The sequence below is a fragment of the Carcharodon carcharias genome, chromosome 3, assembly GCF_017639515.1.
Source record: "Carcharodon carcharias isolate sCarCar2 chromosome 3, sCarCar2.pri, whole genome shotgun sequence".
Taxonomy (NCBI): domain Eukaryota; kingdom Metazoa; phylum Chordata; class Chondrichthyes; order Lamniformes; family Lamnidae; genus Carcharodon; species Carcharodon carcharias.
In genome coordinates this window covers 125761346-125781724 of record NC_054469.1, presented here as the reverse complement: position 1 = coordinate 125781724, position 20379 = coordinate 125761346, and the positions used below count along the sequence as shown (strand labels likewise).

At 42.6% G+C, this 20379-nt stretch overlaps 1 protein-coding gene across 3 annotated transcripts in view; it reads left to right on the top strand.

The window, feature by feature from the left end:
• Window positions 1–20379, top strand: part of dgkb (diacylglycerol kinase, beta) — a 975484-nt gene that overhangs the window by 264644 nt on the left and 690461 nt on the right. For all 3 annotated transcript variants that reach the window (XM_041184471.1, XM_041184469.1, XM_041184470.1), the window contains one exon: window positions 16156–16273. In XM_041184471.1, coding sequence (XP_041040405.1) covers window positions 16156–16273 — 118 coding nt within the window. The remainder of the gene's footprint in view (window positions 1–16155; window positions 16274–20379) is intronic.

Here is a 20379-nt window from a genome sequence, read left to right as displayed (position 1 = left end):
CCCCTTTCCTTTTTGGACCACATTTTTCCTTCCTTTCCTGACATTAATAGCTTACAGCTATAAACCCATTTTTCTATGCTACGAATAATTTTGCTTGTTTTTTTCCCCTGTTAGTTTGCTTCAAAACCCAAATGGTATAAAGCTGTTTACAATGCATTGCTTTGTTTCAACATAGAACAGAAGACTTAAAATGAAGGACAAAGTAAGGAAGAAGTTACGTTTTTCTCCTAAAATAGATCTATTTACAATGTGTACTGAACACTTGTACTAGGCTGTAACTTCTGAGCTCCAGGTCAACGTAACTAGGGAATACCCCAAAGATGCACTGGAGAATACCCCCTGGTTGTTCCCAGATAAGGATTGCATGGCAATTGCCCAGGAGGTGCAAACTTCTGATGGGCAATTGTCCTGCACTGGGAACCATCTGAAAATACCATTTAAATTGCAAACTTTGAATGGTTCTGACTGTGTTACATCAATAGCCACCCAGAAAAAGTTAGAAGGATTAAAACCACTTCTAACTCTGGGTAACTATTGCACAGACCCATACCAGCTCGCTCAGAGGACTCCACCACCTTTGCTGAACCCCCAGGGGAGTCCAGCCAACTACCCCGCCCCCCCTCCCCACACCATGTGACCCCCACCTCCACCCCACAGAACTCCACGCCCCACCTCCCCCACCCAATGGGACTACCCCAGCTCCCACTACTCCCCACCCACAGGACCCCCCCCAAACCATGGGACATCCCCCCCCCATTATCCTATGGGAACCCCCCCAAACCATGGGACCTCACCCCCCCACCAGCCCATGGGACTCCCCGAGCCCCACCACCACAGATTTCCCCAGGCGCTCGACTACTCGACCACAACCCTCCCCCCCCCTCCCCCCCACTGCCCTACCTTAGAAACCTACCTTCTCCCTGGCTTGAAAGTGGCTAGACCTTTAAACTTACCTGACTTACAGCAGCCAGTGTTGTAAAAAGGGGTGCGGCCTCCTTGCGTCCAGCTCTGAAGCCCTCGACAGAAGGCCCTGGGAGTGCACTGTCCTGCACAGTTGGCGCCAGGCCTGAGTCGGAAGATCGGGCAAGAAAGGATCGTTAAGATTTGGAGGTAAGAAATTAGGAGCGGAGTGGCATTCCGACTCTTTGCCCCTCCATGGAAGTTCAGGCCCAATGTCTTTTAAACTCCCATAATGAAATTACAGACTTGTAATCACCCCAGGATTTATTATTCTTAAGTTCAAAGGTGGAGAACTCGTAAAAAGAATGTAGTCAAACAGGGTGCATTTATTGAGTAGTTTGTCTTTGTTTTAATATTGTATCAATGAGTGGGGGAGACAGAATTATTTCCAGAGAGCATACATATGAGTCAGTGCTTCCCTCTATTTAACAGTGCAATGTCCATTTTGACTTTCACAACAAGTGGGCGGAATCATCCCAGATTTGCACTAAGTTCAGTAGCAGTTTTACCCATCAGCCGCAATGGCTGCTTTTCACGTCGTTACATCCCAATCCCGTCTCATTAATCGTGCATTCCCGGGAAACACACCATTTCAATGGTGAGCATGCTTTCACCTCGCTGCTTCCTCATGCCTGGCACAATATTTAAAGTGGGGCTGCATGCGTACCTCTTAGTGCCTCTAGCCCAGGACTGCTGCACAGAAGACACGGACCTGAAAGGAAAGGAGACTGCAGCCCCTTGATTCGGTGATGCATTTTTGGAACACCTTTTGGATGCCATGGTGCCTGCCGTGATGTCCTCTACCCCTGCTCTTGCCGCAGGAGGTCCAGCGGTCTCACCACTCCAACTTGGTAGGCAATGGCAGTGGTGTCAGTGCCAATGTAGCACAGAAGAAGTCGGCCATCCAATGGAGAAAGAGGGTGAATGATCTCATCCGTGCTGCCAGGGTAAGGCAACCATCTCATCACTCTAAACTCACGCACTCAGGCCCATCACATATTCACTGGAATCTCACTCACTGCCAGCTCAAGAGACAACACCACTCACTTTCTCACACGCACTTCACATCTCCACCTGGCCTCATCTCCTCTGGAGACTGCCTCCTCAGGCCTCACCAACTTGAAGCAACTTACACAGATCAACATGTATCCCCTCACACACACCCTGGATACCCCCTTCACCAGTACAGTCCTCGATCTGCAACTCTTCCTTTGCCTGAGGGTACTTCTCCCCCTTCTCCAAGCAAGCCATAGCCCTGCAGCCATTAAAAAACCACCCCTGCCTTACAGCTGGTCTGGTAGGTAAAAACTTGCCCATGTTCCCCCTAAAAATGATGTGGTGCTGCCTGTGAAACCTGCTGCTGATGACCGCGAGTGGTGCCTGAAGCAAAGTAGGCAAACAAACCTCAAAATCCGAAGCGAAGTGCAGCTCACCAGGTGCATGTCGCTTAAGTACAGTTGTGATGATCCAGTGTGGGGGGGATGAATCCGGCGAGGTGGGCTTATAATGGTATATAGATGTATTACAATGAAGTTCCCAACATCTGACGGTGGGAAATGCAGCCCGCCATTGATGGGCAGAGTGGACGATTGCAAACCAATTTTTGGCCTTCTTGCTATATTGTCCACTCATGCCACCAAACACAGCCACAGCCAATGGGCATAGAAAATTCTGCCCTATGTTTCATGAAATAAAGCAACAAATGTGTTTAAACAGGATAAAGTATCCAAGTCATAACCAAAGAGTCCTGAGGATAACTAGACCGCAGCTTTTAGTTCATTTCTCTATCAGTGGGACCTAACTTGTTGTCTGCTCCTTTAAGACAACCTGGAACAAGTAATTGATTACCTCCACTTGTCCTTCACATAGTGTTTTCTTTCCCCTGACTTTGACTAGAGAAATGATCACTTTAATTAACTCCGTAGCAAGGAAAGTGTTTTTTTCCCACACTGGTGATGACGGAAATAGTTAATTTAGTGAGCTTCCTGGAGCGAGAACTTCCTTTCCACTCCTAGAAATAGCATTATTCAAAGGGACCTATTTCTGTAGAGCAAACACATTCCGTGTAAAGCACTAATTGCTGTTGTAGCTTCACTTTTTTTTTTCTGCCATACTTGGTTAGGAAACATTAAATTCCATGCCATGACAACCGGCAAACTTGATGAGGTATTTTCAGACCAAGACTGCTTGATTTGGACTCTCAAATTGGGCAAACCCAATTGGAAAAATGTGAACATATCTGTTATACCAAGTCTTTACAGATTTGTGTTGTGTACAATCTCTGGTAAAGGGTAAGACTGACATATAAAGCACCTGACAAGAGCAGGCGAGAACTTCACTTGCAAACTAACCTGGGAGTGTTGGACATCTTCCCTGATGGTCAGCCATGCAGAATGTTCAGTTATCATCGTACTTGTGATATGAACAGTCAGGATTTGTTGTGTAATAATAGGTATGCAGAAAATCTTAGAAAGAACTCAGTAATGTTAAAGTTGGCGTATTTCACCATGGCCACATGAACTTCCAAGAGAGACAATGGCATTATGAAGGTAGACGCCAGACCCTAATTTGTGTTGGGTCCTGGATCGAGGTGTTCAATGATCAACAGGATGTCTGACCTGATTTTGGTTAGGTCCTGCGGTGCTGATAGATAATACCCTGAGACAGTCAGGGCATCATTCTCATCAAAGGTACCCAAGGCCTGAAGTCAGTGTACAAAGCATCTATGTTTCATGCAGGGTCTGGGCTGATGGTCTCTCTGTTAGGGGAAATGGATGGACAGCTCCTGATTCCACAATTTGCTCAGGTCCAGTCTTCAAAGTAAGAGTAATTCGGGTGGGAGTTGGGGGGTGGTTGGGGATGGAGGGGATGGTGGGGGGGGGGAGGGGGGGTGGGGCAGGGGGGCGAGGTGGTTGCTGGTGATGGTGTTGGTGGTGGGGGCTAGGATAGGGGGAGTTGATCTCAAATGAAGGCAGCAGAAACGATTTTCACTCATAGAGTGGAGATTGTTGGTGAGTGCAAGGAGTCTAATGCATGCCTCTGCAATACAATAGAGGGAGTTTGTAAAGCCATTTAAAACATCCTGGAGAGCTTCAACAAGCCTACCTTAGACAGCACCTTCCAAACCCATGACCACTACCACCTAGAAGAACAAGGGCAGTAGATAGATGGGAACACCACCACCTGGAAGTTCCCCTCCAAGTCACTCACCATCCTGACTTGGAAATATATCACCATTCCTTCACTGTTGCTGGGCCAAAATCCTGGAACTGCCTTCCTAACAGCACTGTGGGTGTACCTACACCACATGGACTGCAGTGGCTCGAGAAGGCAGCTCATCACCCCCTTCTCAAGGGCAATTAGGGATGGGCAATAAATGCTGGCCTAGCAGTGACACCCACATCCCATGAATGAATATAAAAAAATCTTTTAAAAATTGCTCGAAATATATCCACCAAGGTCCTGGGAGAAGATATTAAGAACATTAGTGGTTTCCAGTTTGGCAGCTGTCGCACTCTTATGTTGTCAGTCAAACACATTTTTATAGATTTCTAAGATTTAATTGGAACTGTTCAGTCTCTGCTAACATTAGCCAGTAGCAATTGTGCCCAGGACCAATTAGTTATACTGCGGGACTCCTACACAAGGAGAATAGACTTACACCATGAGCAGAATTTTCCTTGTTTGGTGTAGGTGGTTAGGGCAGCAAGCAAGAGGAAAAGCCCCCCTGGTTTGTGATCCCAACATCACCCTGCCCTTTTCCGACTTTTATCAGGACACCTTGTGAGTCCAGTGGGGACTCCCTATGGGTCTGCTGGGAAGCCAATTAAGGAAGTTTAAGAAGCTGTTAAGAGTTTTATTCAGCATGGATTCCTCCTTTTGCCACAGCACACGGGTTACATACTGTGTCTGTAACTCACCAGGTTAGAGAAGGTGAATGCACAGCGGAGGCTCATCACAGAGTGAAACTGACAAGACATGAACAGTATAAAGGGTGAAACTGGCAAGACTGTAGTCAGTCACAATGAAAGGCTTACATAGACATGAGCAGCTCCTTCAACCTAAATTCACTGATTTTGTTGGGGACAGAAATTTTGTGCAACTTATTCCCAGTGCCCTGGATGCATCTGAGGGTCATCTATTCTTATTACCTGTATGGGGCCTACATGCCCTGAAGTTGGTTGGACTTCTGAGGAGGAGGTGCCATGTCCTCCAGCTCAGCAGCAACAGTGACAGAGGCTGCAACTCCAGTAGCAGCAGCTGCCTTCTCCACAGGCAGGTGCGTGGGACACAGGCCTGTATCTCGAAGGAGGCTATACATTCATCACCGGGCCTAGCGGCCAAAGCCTATCTGAACATCAGTTCATTGTTGAAGGCTGCAGTCGCAGACCTGCCTGTCAGAGAAACCCACAATGTCTTCATCCAGGCACACTTCACTTGAGAATGTGCTTGCTGCATTTGAAAGCTTTCCATTATGACCCCTGTGCAAATACCGCCCACCCCACACCACCAACACAAACAAACCTCCTCCCTACAGACACCCAGACACCAAATCACATTCACAGCCTTCCCTCCACCTCAAGACAACTCATGTTATCCACTCAAATTTAACTGATCAAGATCATTGGGGGATCCAACCATGTATATGCCCATGACAACAATTAATTCACAAAAGCTCTTTCTTCCATTCAAGTAAACAGCATCAATGGAACTGTAACAATGTAATAAGCAACAAAGTGATTCCCTTTGTGCAACTAAGACCTTTTCCTCATTTGCTTTCTATTACTTCCGTGTAGTGCTATCCCAATGGCTTTGGCAGAGCTACAGGCAGGCTGCTCCTTCTTGCTTTGACAGATGAAATGCCCATGGTGGACATCCTCTGGGCTTTAGAGATCTTTGCCAAAGACTGCTCCACCTGTATCTCTCCTTTCCTGTAATGAGAAAAGGCACAAAGTTTGGAGGGTGAGGAATTAACTGATGGCTGAGGATGGAGGGTAGACACTTGAGGCGGGAGACTGTGAGGAATGGGAGTGAGAGGGAAAAAGTTTGTAGGTGAGAACAAGAGTTGTCTGTTGAGGTATAGAATTGAGGAAGCTGGGGATAAAGGAATGTGTGTTAATTAGAGGAGTGCTGTGCAGAAGAATGCTAGGGAGATTGAGAGAGTGGTGGTTGCCAGCTGAGAGTTGCAAGACACACATCTTGATGGATTCACAAGGTCATTGAACCTTTTCTAGCGCTGAATCCAGATCCTAGCACCACACTCCTGCTGCTCACTGCCTCAGCACCTCGAAGCTGTACCTGCTTGGCGAGGCTGGTTGACCTCTTGCCATCCTCAGGGAAGAGAATCTTCAGTCACCATTGCATGAATCATGTTCATAGATTAATTGCTGGAGAACTAAGGACTGTAGCCTTTCTACCTCTTGCATTCATGCAGGGAATTCCTCCCTCATGCTGGATTCTTTTCCTCCAAGCACTGCTGCCATTATGAGTTCTGCCTAGGCTCCTTTAAATAGAGATCCTTCATTACTGCTTTAGGCAGGCCATCCTACCTGCCCTCCCTGATTGGGCTGGGAAGCTGGAGATGGGCTGAATATTAGTTTTTTTGGGGGAAAGAATGACTACAAGGTGTATAAATCATTGAGTGGGGTTCCCAATCCAAAAATGGTCCTGGCTTCCTAGAATTGAATAAAGTGGAAACATGTCACCCCGAGTCAGATGTAGTTTGTTAAAACTTTGAGCAAACTTAATAAAATATTTTTCTCATCATTTTCTCCCCTTCTGCACAAGTACTGTTGCCCTCAGTATCTCAGTGCTGAACCAAACTGTAAACACTGTGTCTGCTGCCAATGCAAGACACCCATAGAAGATGGCCACCGATGGGTATGCGCACTGTTCCGGGCATGTGCAGAAATCCAATGATGTCATGCCTGTTGGGCCAGTGGGACAATGTAACAGGGATCCAGAGCCGATATCAATTTCAGAGAATTTAATCCCCTGCACTAACTCAGAACCCCTTGCCCTTGCCTGGGAAAACTCACCCCCCCAGATGTCTGGGCTCTGTGTCGGACGGATAAGGCCCTGGTAATGGCTGCGGTGAGATTAATGTGTGGCTGGAGGGAAGACTGTGGTTAGGGGGCAGATTGAGGCTGGGTTGGTGCAGCAGAGTTCATGGGGAGGTGATTCCCAGGTCTGCTTTATAGCCATCAGGGTCAATCTCTTCTACAATTTTCTGCGCTGTTCTATGAAACATGATACTAATTTATCTATAAACATAAAAATGAATTTATTTAGCATTATGCATTGAAATTGAAACAATGGAGTGTGCTAGGGTGAAATGCAATTACATAATTATAGATTAACATTCTTTTAACAGTTAATCTTTTATTAAATGCTCAATTTATTACTTCCCTTTCCTAATTTTATACAATAAGTTGTTTCACACTGACCAAAGTTAAACCTCAAAGACAGTCAAAGCAATCCATGCTTCCTTGTTTCTGGACCATAACCCCGACCCTTGCTCCTAAACCCTGCCAAGAGTAAAACACTAGACTGTGCATGCACGGCATTGAGAACCAATGCAGCCAACTGTAAAACACATGTTAATGGCTACTGAAGTTAGTTGACTCATGCATCTGCATGGTTCAGCTAATCGCTGCCATAAGAAACTCAACCATCTGAGAATCCCTGTGGCACTTGTTATTGTGGTAAAATTAATCTTCACAAATGAAGTGGTTACAAATACTTCACACTGTCATGTGAAGGAGACTTATTGTGTGATTGAAGGAGGTCACCTATCATATTTGGTTAAAAATTGTAAGTGACAAAGCATTTGAAAGGTCTTCACATGAATTAATATACACCAACAGATGGAGAAACAACCAAAGGTGAACATTCCCCTATCCTTGACATCCTGCATGTTTAGAAGGCTATGAATTTGGTTCTTGCAAAATGTTTTTGCCTCTCCAAAGTAAATGTTTTCTCTGTTAATAGGAATTGTTCATAACTGAGAGGTTTTGTGGGGAGAATCAGGTGGTGGGACCGCCTGATCGTAGTTGTTTAGCCAGGCGCGCTGGATCCAGGAGGTACATGTAAAAGCATTCACCATTTGGATCTGCCACCCCTCGCCTGGATGGAGCTGCTGATTCCTGAGGCTCAGGAAACCCTGCTTTCCACAGCTAACATTGAAAAACTGAACAATGAAGCTGGCAGCCTTATGATATCATATTTAAAGTACTAATCTACCGTTTCAGAGTAGATTGGTCACTTTCCCACCTTCCCACCTCAGTAAAAGATGGAAGTAGGTGTATTGGAAATGGGTTTAGGAACATAAGAACAGGGGTAGGCCATTCAGCCCATTGAGCCCTCTCCACCCTTCAATTTGATCATGGATGATCATCAACCTCAACACCACTTTCCTGCACTATCTCCATCTCCCTTTATGTCATTAATCTCCAGAAATCTATTGTTTTCTGTTTTGAACCTGTTGAATGATTGAGCTTCCCAGCTGGGGTAGAGAATTCCAAAGATTCACCAGCCTCTGAATGAAGAAATCCCTCCTCCTCACAGTTTTAAATGACGTGTCCCTCGTCCTGAGATTACGTCCCTTGGTTTTAAATTCACCAGCCAGAAACATCTTAGCTACATCCACCCTGTCATGCCCTGTAAGAATTTTGTAAGTTTCAATGATGTCACCCCTCATTCTTCACAACTCTAGGGAATGCAGATCCAGTCTCCCCAATCTCTCCCCATAAGACAATCCTGCCATTACAGGGATTAATCTGGTGAATCTCCCGCCCAAAAGCAAATATATTCCTCCTCGGATAAGGAAACCAAAACTACACAATACCCCAGGTGTGGTCTCACCAAGGCTTTATACAACACTGCAGCAGATGCGTCGTGTATCTTATTTTTAAGAATTTAACCTCTGACCTGATCCAAACCCTCCCGTTATTTAGCTTTAAATTTCTTCCAATAGTGCAACTAACTGAACAAAGACTAAACAAGAAAATTAGTATCAAGAAGAAGCAGCTCATAGAGTCCCAACCATTTATGTTAACGATGCAGTGACCAGTAAAACCAAATAAGGAACCAACATATTTGGAGGGGAAAAGCATAGGAAATCCCACTTAGCAACCACCTGTCTTAATTGTTAGCAGTTGCATATAAAATCTCATCACTAAGCACTTTAACAAGGCACAGACAGCTGATTGAAACAGCTCAAAGACCCGACTGGCTGAAATCACCAATTTTTTACGTTGGTAAATGCAGGGTAAGTACTTAGTGAACTGCCCGAAATAAGCAACAAGCTTAATCTTGCGAGTGGTGCTTTTGCAATTTGACTTAATTCTATGATGTGCACCATTTGTCTGATTATAAGTGGCTGTCTATGATATGTAAGGATGGCATAAGGGACTATAAGAAAATGCAATGTGATTGTATCGGACTTGAGCACTGGCAAGCAATGCCATAGAGCTGTAACACATGGACTCACCTTCTGCTTATAAACACATTGACTTCTCACTTATGAGGTTGGGTGGTCCCGTATCAAAGCTGGGCATTTCCCAAAAATGAGGTTGGAAAATTCAGAGACAAAGGCTAAGAGCAGTATCTCTCCCCAGTTTAGATCAATTCAGTTTAGCTCCCATCACTAGTAAGTTTAGATTAAGTTACAGTTTTCTCTGTTTTAACATGGGAAAATTATGTTTCTGTCTTATGTAAAAGTTGGCAAATGATACAGAAATGAACAATTATTAGTTTGGTCTTCTGAATTTTTGTGGTCCATGGATTCTAGATTAAAATATTATCATGTGAATCCTGATAGAACATATTTGTCATATTGTTAGCAGATGTCAGTATGTGTGATGATTTAATCAAATTAATTAGAATTTAACCAACCAGATTTAATCTCTCAGTCCTCCAGGTCTGTGTCCCACCCAAGGGAAATACCAACAATTGTATCCATGTTGTCTTCTGCCACCATACATAATAAGCAGCAAAAGCATTAGAAGTTGTGAGTTGTTGAAGCCTGTGCTTCTGTTCTCCAGGTGTAAGATGATTAATCAGTGCAAACAACTGAGTATGAGAGAGGGAGAAAGCAAAATGAATGGAAGTGAAGGGTTGGAAAAAAATCAAGTCACACCCAAGGCTTGTGTTTATTAGTGTTCTGTGTTATTTTGTTCCAATATACTTGATATATGAATACTACAGGGATATATGAATACTAGACTGAATAACCTAATTGAAGCACCTAATTGAAGACTTCAGTAAGGATTCAAAATTTTTGTGATATGATGGATGTTTCCCTTTGGTCGGTAATTCACTGCAATGAGTTGCCAAGGGCCTGAAATTCATCTTTTAATGGAAATTGTGAGAATCTCTATTCCATCTGCAATTAATAGCCTGCTAATAAAATTGTGAAAATGTGTGGCTTTGAAGCATCTGATAGTTGATTTCCCTCTTTGGCCCTGAATGGAGTGATTGCATTGATATTTTGTCCGCCAATCCGCGTTTGCATTCAGCTGATGACCTGCCAGTGAAAAATTCACAAGGCACAAGGTGTGAGCCTGCAGCAAGGAATTGAAGGGGATGGCTGGGGTTGATTAGACAAGGAGGGGGCTGTGACTGCGAGCATTTTTGAAAAGAAGAGTGCATTAGCAGTGATATACAGTGAGAACAATTTTATGCACATCCTGATGCCCAGAAAGTGCTACTTAAGTTATGTTTTATTGTTCACAGAGTTGGCCATCTCTTTAAAGGATTGTGATTGTGGCTGTGTCTCACTATTGTAAGGAAGGATAGGGTATTTTATTTGAAATAACATTTATGCTGGAATACTGTAACATTTTGGTGTGATCTAAATTTGTCAAAATTTTGCTCATTTTTTAAATCCCTAGATTTTGCACTTTACTATGAAATTGCTATTTGGCATTATGATAATTTTCTACATAAAAATTAACATTTCCCTTGCAAGTTGTCCTTTTTAAAGTTCATATTCAGTGATTTCAGAAGTTATTTTTTCAAGACTTGGAGGTGGAAAAGTGTATCCATGTGTATGTATTGAAGAAAGGATAACAAAGTGCATCTTGCTTTGTTCACATGCCCTATGTCAGTTTTAAAGGGGTATTTGATTTAAATTTAGATCCAGTTTGATTTAATTGCATGCGTCTAATTACTCAGTTACAAATCAACCCTTTAAACCATCTTAGATTTGAAAGAGACTCAGCCATAAGGCAAAGGCAAGACTCTGAAATAGCAAATAAAATCTTTCTTTTAAAAAAGAGAGTCAAAGGTAAAGTATACACTTACTAAGATATACAACCAACTTTTACACCTTTGTTTTGGGTGATCACCCCAGGTTGAAGTGTAAAGATTTCTTAGGTTCCCTCATTGACAGCGGTTTCTCATAAATCCTGTCCCAGGGAGCGCCCAGTACCTCCATGACTATAGTCGAACTTGCAAGCAACAAGGTGGTTCTCGTAACCCACTTTTAACCCTTGAATTAACATTACCTTGAATCAGGTCTGTTGTAATTAGCTGATTGGTCCCTTGTTGTTACTTAGTTAATTTTATTGGATTTGGCCATTTACGCACATTGTTCCACGGAGAACATTTCATGGTCTTTTTTTTTCCCCTGAGTTTGGACAAGTCTCCATTCATTTTCTTGTAACTGCTTCAAGGACAGTAGCACTGGGTTCTCTCTGTTTTTCACAGACAATGGCTGGAATTTTATGGCCCCGTCGAGTCAGGGGCAGGGCCATAAAATGCGGCGAGCCATTCTAAACTCCATGGAACTCAGCAGGAACGTAAAGTCCCGCTTGCATAAAATTCTGCTCAGTAGCCAGGGCTTTTCTGCCCCACGATGGCGGGACCGGATGATCCTGCCCAAAGCAACTCATTTAGGAACATTGATTTGCAGCAAATAATGCTTTCAACTTCAAATGTTATTTTCCAACCTTTTTAATAACCACTTGATGAATCACTAATTCTTCCATTAGATTACATTGAATTTCACTACTTATTTGATCATCTGTTGCTGACTGGTTGCTGTCATACAGTAACTCATTAATACATGTAAAAAGTGCAGAATACAAAAAGGCTTCTTCAGCCCAATGTTAGTACAAAATGGTGTCTTAACTTTGTTAGCTCATTACAATGAATATAATGTAAAAGCTTCTCTATAAATGGTCAAGAAGGAGGCTGTGACTGTGAGCATTTTTGAAAAGAAGAGTGTATTAGCAGTGATGTACAGTGAGAACAATTATGCACATCCTGATGCCCAGAAAGTGCTACTTAAATTATGTTTTATTGTTCACAGAGTTCATAAACTAAAATCTGCTGTCCAGGTCTGCTTACATCTCCTCAGCTCGAGAGTAAAACTGCCAACATATTGATGCCCCATCATTTTTATTCTCTCTCGGAACTCTTTGAGGCAAAAGATTTGTTGTTCAGCTCAGATCAAATGTATGTGCTTGCCATCTTCTAATGAGTATTCTCAAGTAACAAAGATGAAAATAATGATGATTGGGAACATCACATATATTAGTGCAAAGAGTGTAGAAATGGTTCTGAGCTACCAGTGGCTTTTCTTGTCTCCTAGTTCCTTGATTCTTTACTCAAGTCATTTTCTTGTTTGTCGAGGTCTGCTTACACCTATAATCTCGCAAATTAATTTCTGGAACGTAGAAACTGAAATTGAAGATTCTTTTAATTAGCCAAACATTAGTTAACCAGGGGTAAATGAAGGATTGAAAAAATTCTACTGAGTTTTGCCTCTCTTAATAGCCTATGTATCCTATTGAGGGGCACTGAAAGGTTTCCTGGATATTTTTCAATAAGTTGTTATGTCAGTTAGCATCGTAATGGTTTTAGCTAGCATTATCTTAGGATGTTAGAATTCCATCCTGTTCTATACATAATACTGACATTCGAACTCTGATATTAAAGGACGGCTACCTGAGATAGTATATTTATAAATCAACCCTGCAATAGTGTTGTCATAAAAAAGACACAAACATTGGGATATTTTGTGAACACTTGGTTTGTTGACTTCACTGTCTATGCCAGCAGCTGCTCCTGGTTAAAGAAAGGTCAAATTAAATCTCACTATTGTAAAATGTGCTTTGCACTGCCACTGCATATTCTGTGGTTGCTTGATGTGGTTCCTGGCTAATGGTATGCGTGACCTATCTGCCCTAGACAGACTGTAGTCTTACTCTGATACTTGCTTTAAGCTAGTTTATTAACACAAATCCCATGTAAATTAGTGCTCTGCAGATGAATATCTTGTAGACAAGTTTCCCATACAGGACTCTGAAGTTGTAGAAGCTCTGAAGATTCTGCCTCGCTTATTACTCTGAAGGACAGCTCTGATAGGAAGAGGATTTTCAGCTGGGACTGAAGTGTGGGTGTCAGTTGACTTTCACCAGTGGAAATAGCTGTTAACAACTCTCTGGCAGTGTGATCCTCTATGGACTCAAGCATAGAAGCATGCATGTTGTTCTCCCTGCACAACTTTTCATGGTTAACCAGTGATATACAAGACATTACATTGGTAGGTTCAGTGGAATAAAGACCTGAATTCTGCTCTGCTACAAGAAGCACAGCTGACTCCTCAAAAAAGCCAACAAAGACTTCATATGGTGAGGCTAGAGATCCGAATAAGGTACCAACCTCTAGGACCTCATCCTCCAATGGGTCACTCTGTGCCTCTGTGCTACAATGGTCTTTTCCTCATTGCCTTCTTCAGGAAGGAGCCAGCTCAGGTCTAAAAGGTCATCTTGTGGGTGGTCACTGTCTGCCGCAGTGCCTTCTGTCTCCGCAACCTCTAGCCTAGCTTCGAGAAGAACTGAGAGGTCCATAACCTCAATGTCTGCTTGGGGCCTAGTGGATGGCACCTCTGTGATGGAAAGGAACTCACTGCTGACTGAATAAACCTCCTCAGCTGCTGTAGGCTGAAAATCCACTTGTTCCACATATAAATTTAGAAATTCTCCCATGAAAGGCATTGAGTTATCTAAATGCAGGTCATCATCCAGTTTTTCCAGGACACCCAGTAGCACTCCAACATCTTCACTCCTATTGGCTGAGGCTAGTCCAGATGATCGACTAGTATATTAACCCCAGCTCTGGCGCAATTTTAAAATTGGTGTCAAAGCCTTAAACTCGTACTGTAACTGACCAATAGTCTTGATTAAGATCATTTACTTCCCCTGGAAACTCTATAATTTAATCACTGCTATGATTTCCAATTTCTTTTTTGGAAAGTGTCTCATAAATATTCTCTGGTCTTCTTCCTCAATTAAAGTTGTTGGACTTGCTTGAAACGTCCAGTCTTCCTGCACTGGGAGCGTTCATGGCCTCTGCTGGGCAATCTTAGTGTTTGCCTTGTTTCTTTGAACCACAACACAAGCATCTCAAAATAAATGTTGCAGTGGAGTTTTCTGCCCTTTTGCCCATTTTTGCAAGCTTGCGTGTGGGTGGGGCCACTGCCTGTGGGCCTATCTAGTTAATGGAGTCACCTAGAGCCTCAGGAGCCGCGACAACTTATAGCCCGGTTTTTTTCTCTGAGTTCAGCCTGCCTTGTGCATTGAACACTTGATCAATTATGGGAATCCGTGGCTGACTAAAATATGTGTTGAAGGCTTTGAGAACAGTGGACTCTGCCACCCACTGTCTCAGGAGAATGCCGTCAGCTACCAGGCCTACAGCATAAAGTAATGGACAAACCTGAAGATACTACTCGTTAGTGTGTAATCCTGATGCTGCTCACTATCTGAGAAAATTTCTCTTCCAAAGGCCCCAACTCTGGCCTCTCTGTGGGCCATCGAAGTTTTCAAACTGCCACTGGAAGGGCAGCGACTGCTTGACAGGCACTGGCATTGCTGCTGGTGTCCAGTTTACCTGTCCCTTCTGTTGGTTATAAGTACGAGCTGCTGCCAAGTTTTCCTACACTTTCTTGCTGTGTTTCCATCAATGACACCAATCTGTAGGTAAATTGGTGTCACCACTGCTGCTACTATGCTTTGTACAACCACTATGTTCTGTAGACCCTTGGCATTGGATGCATCACCTATCTTCCCTAGACAGACTATAGTCTTACCCTGGTTCTTGCTTTAAACTGGTTTATTAACACTAGATATAAACAGGTTACAGAAGAGGTATGTCTCACCTGAGTACAGTGTGTCTTATCCTCTCTCTTTCTTGAGAGTCTAGCATATGACTGCTGATGTGACCTATACATCATCATCTACATCACTCATGAGCATATCTATTCTATTAACCTATTACACTACAAAATGGAAACCGCATAATTTAGAAATAATTAAGTTCATGAACCCAGTCATCCCATCCTGAACTTGTACCAAGCTGAGGCCAGGGACATATCCGCTTCCCGAACTCCTGGAGGGAAGAAAATATGATGCAGAGTAGTTCCACATTTTTATTGTATCGCTTCTTGGCACTGGTTAATAAAGAGCAGAAATCAAATTTTCCACTGACAGCTTTGTCTAAAGATACCATGTGAGAGAGGAGACCCATAAGGAGGGCGGGGAAAATATCTTTGAGAGAGGAAATGTCTATAGTTATGAGGGAGTGATCTAATACTTCAATCAGATGAAGGTAATAAGTAAATTGTATCTTGCTGTTGCAGTTAATCTCACTTGAGCCCCTCAGTTACCACCTTTAATGACTCCCACATCTTTATTCTCCCTAAAAGGAATGTTTTTTGCACAGCAACAGAAAATGTCTGTTTGGCTTAGTTGCTAGCACATTGGTTATGAATCAGAAGGTTGTGCATTTAAATCCCATTCCAGGATTTTAAAATATTATTTAGGTTGACCCTCTAGCACAGGCTTAAAGGAATATTCCATTGTTAGAGGTGCTGTCTATCAGAATAAGATGTTAAAACTGAGGCTTTGCTGTCTGTTCGAGCAGAAGTTAAAGATTACATGGCACTGCATGTCCTGGACAACATTCATTCCTCAATGAGTGCCAGCAAAACCGATTAACCAGTCATTTTTCACAGTGCTGTGTGTGGAATCTTGCTGTACATAAATTTGTCTACATAATGATGGTTACTGTACGGAGGTAATTTTAAAGGTGCTTTGGGAATGGGTGCCTTTTAAATCTCTTTCTTTCATTGATCCAGATCACAAAAAATGCTCTAACCTGGACTGTTGATTTGTTCTTCTTTCGTAGAATGTGAAGGATGATGGACAACATGTGTGGCGACTAAAGCACTTTAACAAACCTGCTTACTGCAATCTCTGTTTGAACATGCTGATTGGTTTTGGCAAGCAGGGTCTCTGCTGTTCCTGTGAGTATTATGATAATACTCTGAAAATAAGCTGTCAAGCCCACTTCAGTAGTGCAGTTCAACCATATATTTTACTAAATCCGTTATTTGAATATACACCCTGCATTATATATTTCAATAATGTTGCTTTCTGCCTTAATAGAGTACACAAGGTAGTATCCTAGTGCATTTTTAAGCCCTAGCTGATCTCTTAATAGACTTAATAAGAAGAAACTCCTTCTTGCTGTATCTGATAACTCCAGGATAATATTGCCCTAATGATTATCCTGAACGGCACTGAATAAGCAGTTATCGCTTGGTTTTAAAGTAGAGGAACTCAATGCTATTTACTTGAAGATTCAGCTGATTTTAAGAAATACACAGCACTTTCTATTTTGCAGCATTCTTGTGCTGCACGCTTCCTAGCACCAGATATGTGCATGTCCTATTGAACACTAAATCAGGGTGAAATTATTTATTTCAACAAACCCAAACTGGGAGAATGATTGTTTTTCTCAGTAATTTGTAATCCATGAGTAATATCATGGGACTCTAAAGCATACCATGTTGTGTTAGCAGATTGTTAATTGTAAAGAGAAAGGACATTTTCCATTGTTTCGATGAGAAATTAAATTCTTTACCAGCGCTTCAAATTAAATCCCCTGAAGTGACTATTTAATGAGTGAGTGACAAATGACAATTCCATCCATTTTGATTCAAACTAAAAAATGTTTGATTGTTGCTTCTATTTATGGCATACTTTTTGTCTAGTTTATGTGTCAGTGGAGTTACAATCCAAAGCTAACCCAGTCACTGTGTGACATGTACTGTTTAATAATCTACACGGTACTTCGGTTCCATAAAAATTTTTTCTCCTGCTAAAAATTGAATTATCTAGAGTTTTGAATTAAGCAATGTAATTAACAGAAATTACTTCTAAGACATAAAATAGGTCATTTGAATCAAGCAATTTGAACTAGGTATAGAGTATATATTGTGTTTCAGATTAAAAGCACAGACTGTACTCAGTAAAATAACAGTCTGAAACATTTCATTTTTCGGACAATTTTCCATGAGGTCACAACCTGTAAAACAAAGTTATTCTGAAGAGTCGGGAATTCAAATCATCTGAATTGTGTAAAATTCTGGATTTTTTTTCAAATTTATTTAATCTGTCTCAACTGAGATGGATTCTAAATCAAAATGTAGCTCATAGAATATAAGACAGTTCAGATAATTTTAGATTTTCTGTCCTTTGGAATAATGGTTGAATGTAAAGCGGACCATTTTGCCATTTCTGTTCTACATATTTGCCATCTTGTGTTGCTTCTGAGTGAGATTTCATGACAGAGTACATGACATTTGTACATGACCTTTCAGGAAAAAAAAGGCCTCAATGGATAAAATAGTCCTTTCCTTCATGTTCAATTATGAATTGGTTGACTCAATGCTCCTCTGAAGGTTTTCAATTTGGCTGACTGGAAGAGTTTGGAACCTATAAGAATAAAAGTTCTCAACATTCTTGCTTCTGAGGTTGTTTTCCTCCGTCCCCTCATTTTATAAATATTAGACTGTAATGCAACACAACTATTTTCTCTATACGTTATCTATACATTGAAACTTGAGTTTATTTTTGATTTACTTACTTAATGTGATGAGAAGATTGATTGCATAACCTCCAGTGCTGTGCTGGAAGAGATTAAGCTAAGAAGTAAAATAACAAGCTTTTGTGCTCTGCCAACAGGGTGAAGTAGGCCTTAAAAAAAAGCTTCCTTAATTTGCACCGTTGGACACAATGGTGTTATAGAATGAAGAGATGTTCCATTTTGTGGAAATTTGGTTTAATGGATTTCAGTGCACCACGGTTAAGCTGACCAACTTAAAGTAAAATGAAATTTGAGAAATAATCTAAAGGTAATGCATCAATGTTAGGATAATCCACAAGTTTTCCCACAATACTTGTGATATTTAGAATGAATGAGCAAACCAACCTCCAATATATAGACAGTTTTAAAGTCTATTTGTTACACTGGCCAGTTAAACCCAATCTCCTTTATCAATAACTGAATGTTAGATGCAGTTTTATTTTTCCACTACCATCAAGGCAGAGACAAACTAACACAGGATTTGACCTAATGAGGCTCTAAACCCCAGCATTCTAGGCACCCACCACAGTGAGTGGATGAAGCTCTCCTTTGATGACTTAGTTGTTACTGTTATAAAAACAAAAAACTGCGGATGCTGGAAATCCAAACCAAGAACAGAATTACCTGGAAAAACTCAGCAAGTCTGGCAGCATCGGCGGAGAAGAAAAGAGTTGACGTTTCGAGTCCTCATGACCCTTCAGCAGAACTGAGTAATATTAGGAGAGATGTCAAATATAAGCTGGTTTAAGGTGGGGGAAGTGGGGGAGGGGGGGTAGGCTGGGGGGAGAGAAGTTGGTGGGGGGGGGTGGTTGTAGGGACAAGCAAGCAGTGATGGGAGCAGATCATCAAAAGATGTCACAGACAAAAGAACAAAGAGGTGTTGAAGGTGGAGATATTATCTAAACGAATGTGCTAATTAAGAATGGATGGCAGGACACTCAAGGTACAGCTCTAGTGGGGGTGGGGTGGAAAGACTAACAGGGCATAAAAGGTATAGATTTAAAAATAATGGAAATATGTGGGAAAAGAAAAATCTATATAAATTATTGAACAAAAACAAAAGGAAGGGGGAAGAAACGGAAAGGGGGTAGGGATGGAGGAGGGAGCTCAAGATCTAACGTTGTTAAATTCAATATTCAGTCCGAAGGCTGTAAAGTGCCTAGTCAGAAGATGAGGTGCTGTTCCTCCAGTTTGCGTTGGGCTCCACTGGAACAATGCAGCAATCCAAGGACAGACATGTGGGCAAGAGAGCAGGGTGCAGTGTTAAAATGGCAAGCGACAGGGAGGTTTGGGTCTTTCTTGCGGACAGACCGCAGGTGTTCTGTAAAGCGGTCACCCAGTTTACGTTTGGTCTCTCCAATTTAGAGGAGACTGCTTTGGGAGCAATGAATGCAGTAAACTAAGTTGGGGGAAATGCAAGTGAAATGCTGTTTCACTTGAAAGGAGTGTTTGGACCCTTGGACGGTGAGGAGAGAGGAAGTGAAGGGGTAGGTGTTGCATCTTTTGCGTGGGCATAGGGAGGTGCCATAGGTGGAGGTTGAGGAGTAGGGGGTGACGGAGGAGTGGTCCAGGGTGTCCAGGAGGGAACGATACCTACGGAATGCTGCCAGGGGGAGAAGGGAAGATGTGTTTGGTGGTGCCATCATGCTGCAGTTGGCGGAAACGGCGGAGGATGATCCTTTGAATGCGGAGGCTGGTGGGGTGATAAGTGAGGACAAGGGGGACCCTATTATGTTTCTGGGAGGGAGGAGAAGGCGTGAGGGCGGATGCGCGGGAGATGGGCCGGACACGGTGGAGGGCCCTGTCAATGACCGTGGTGGAAAACCTCGGTTAAGGAAGAAGGAAGATATGTCAGAGGAACTGTTTTTGAAGGTAGCATCATCAGAACAGATGTGACAGAGGCGAAGGAACTGAGAATGGGATGGAGTACTTACAGGAAGCGGGGTGTGAGGAGCTGCAGTCGAGGTAGCTGTGGGAGTCGGTAGGCTTGTAATGGATATTGGTGGACAGTCTATCACCAGAAATTGAGAAGAGAGATCAAGGAAGGGAAGGGAAGTGTCAGAGCTGGATCACGTGAAAATGTTGGAAGGGTGGAGATTGGAAGGAAAATTAATAAATTTTTGTTTAGATAATATCACCACCTTCAACACCTCTTTGTTCTTTTGTCTGGGGCATCTTTTGATTATCTGCTCCTTTCACTGCTTGCTTGTCACTATAACCCCCCACCCCCACTTCTCTCCCCCCACCGTGCCCCCACCCAACCTTAATCCAGCTTATATTTCTCCCCTCTCCTAATATTACTCAGTTCTGCTGAAGGGTCATGAGGACTCGAAATGTCAACTCTTCTCTGCCGATGCTGCCAGACCTGCTGAGTTTTTCCAGATAATTTTGGTTTTGTTTTGGATTTCCAGCATCTGCAGTTTTTTGATTTTTATCTCTGTGTCTAATTGACTGCCACTCCTCTTCAAGAAATGCCCACCT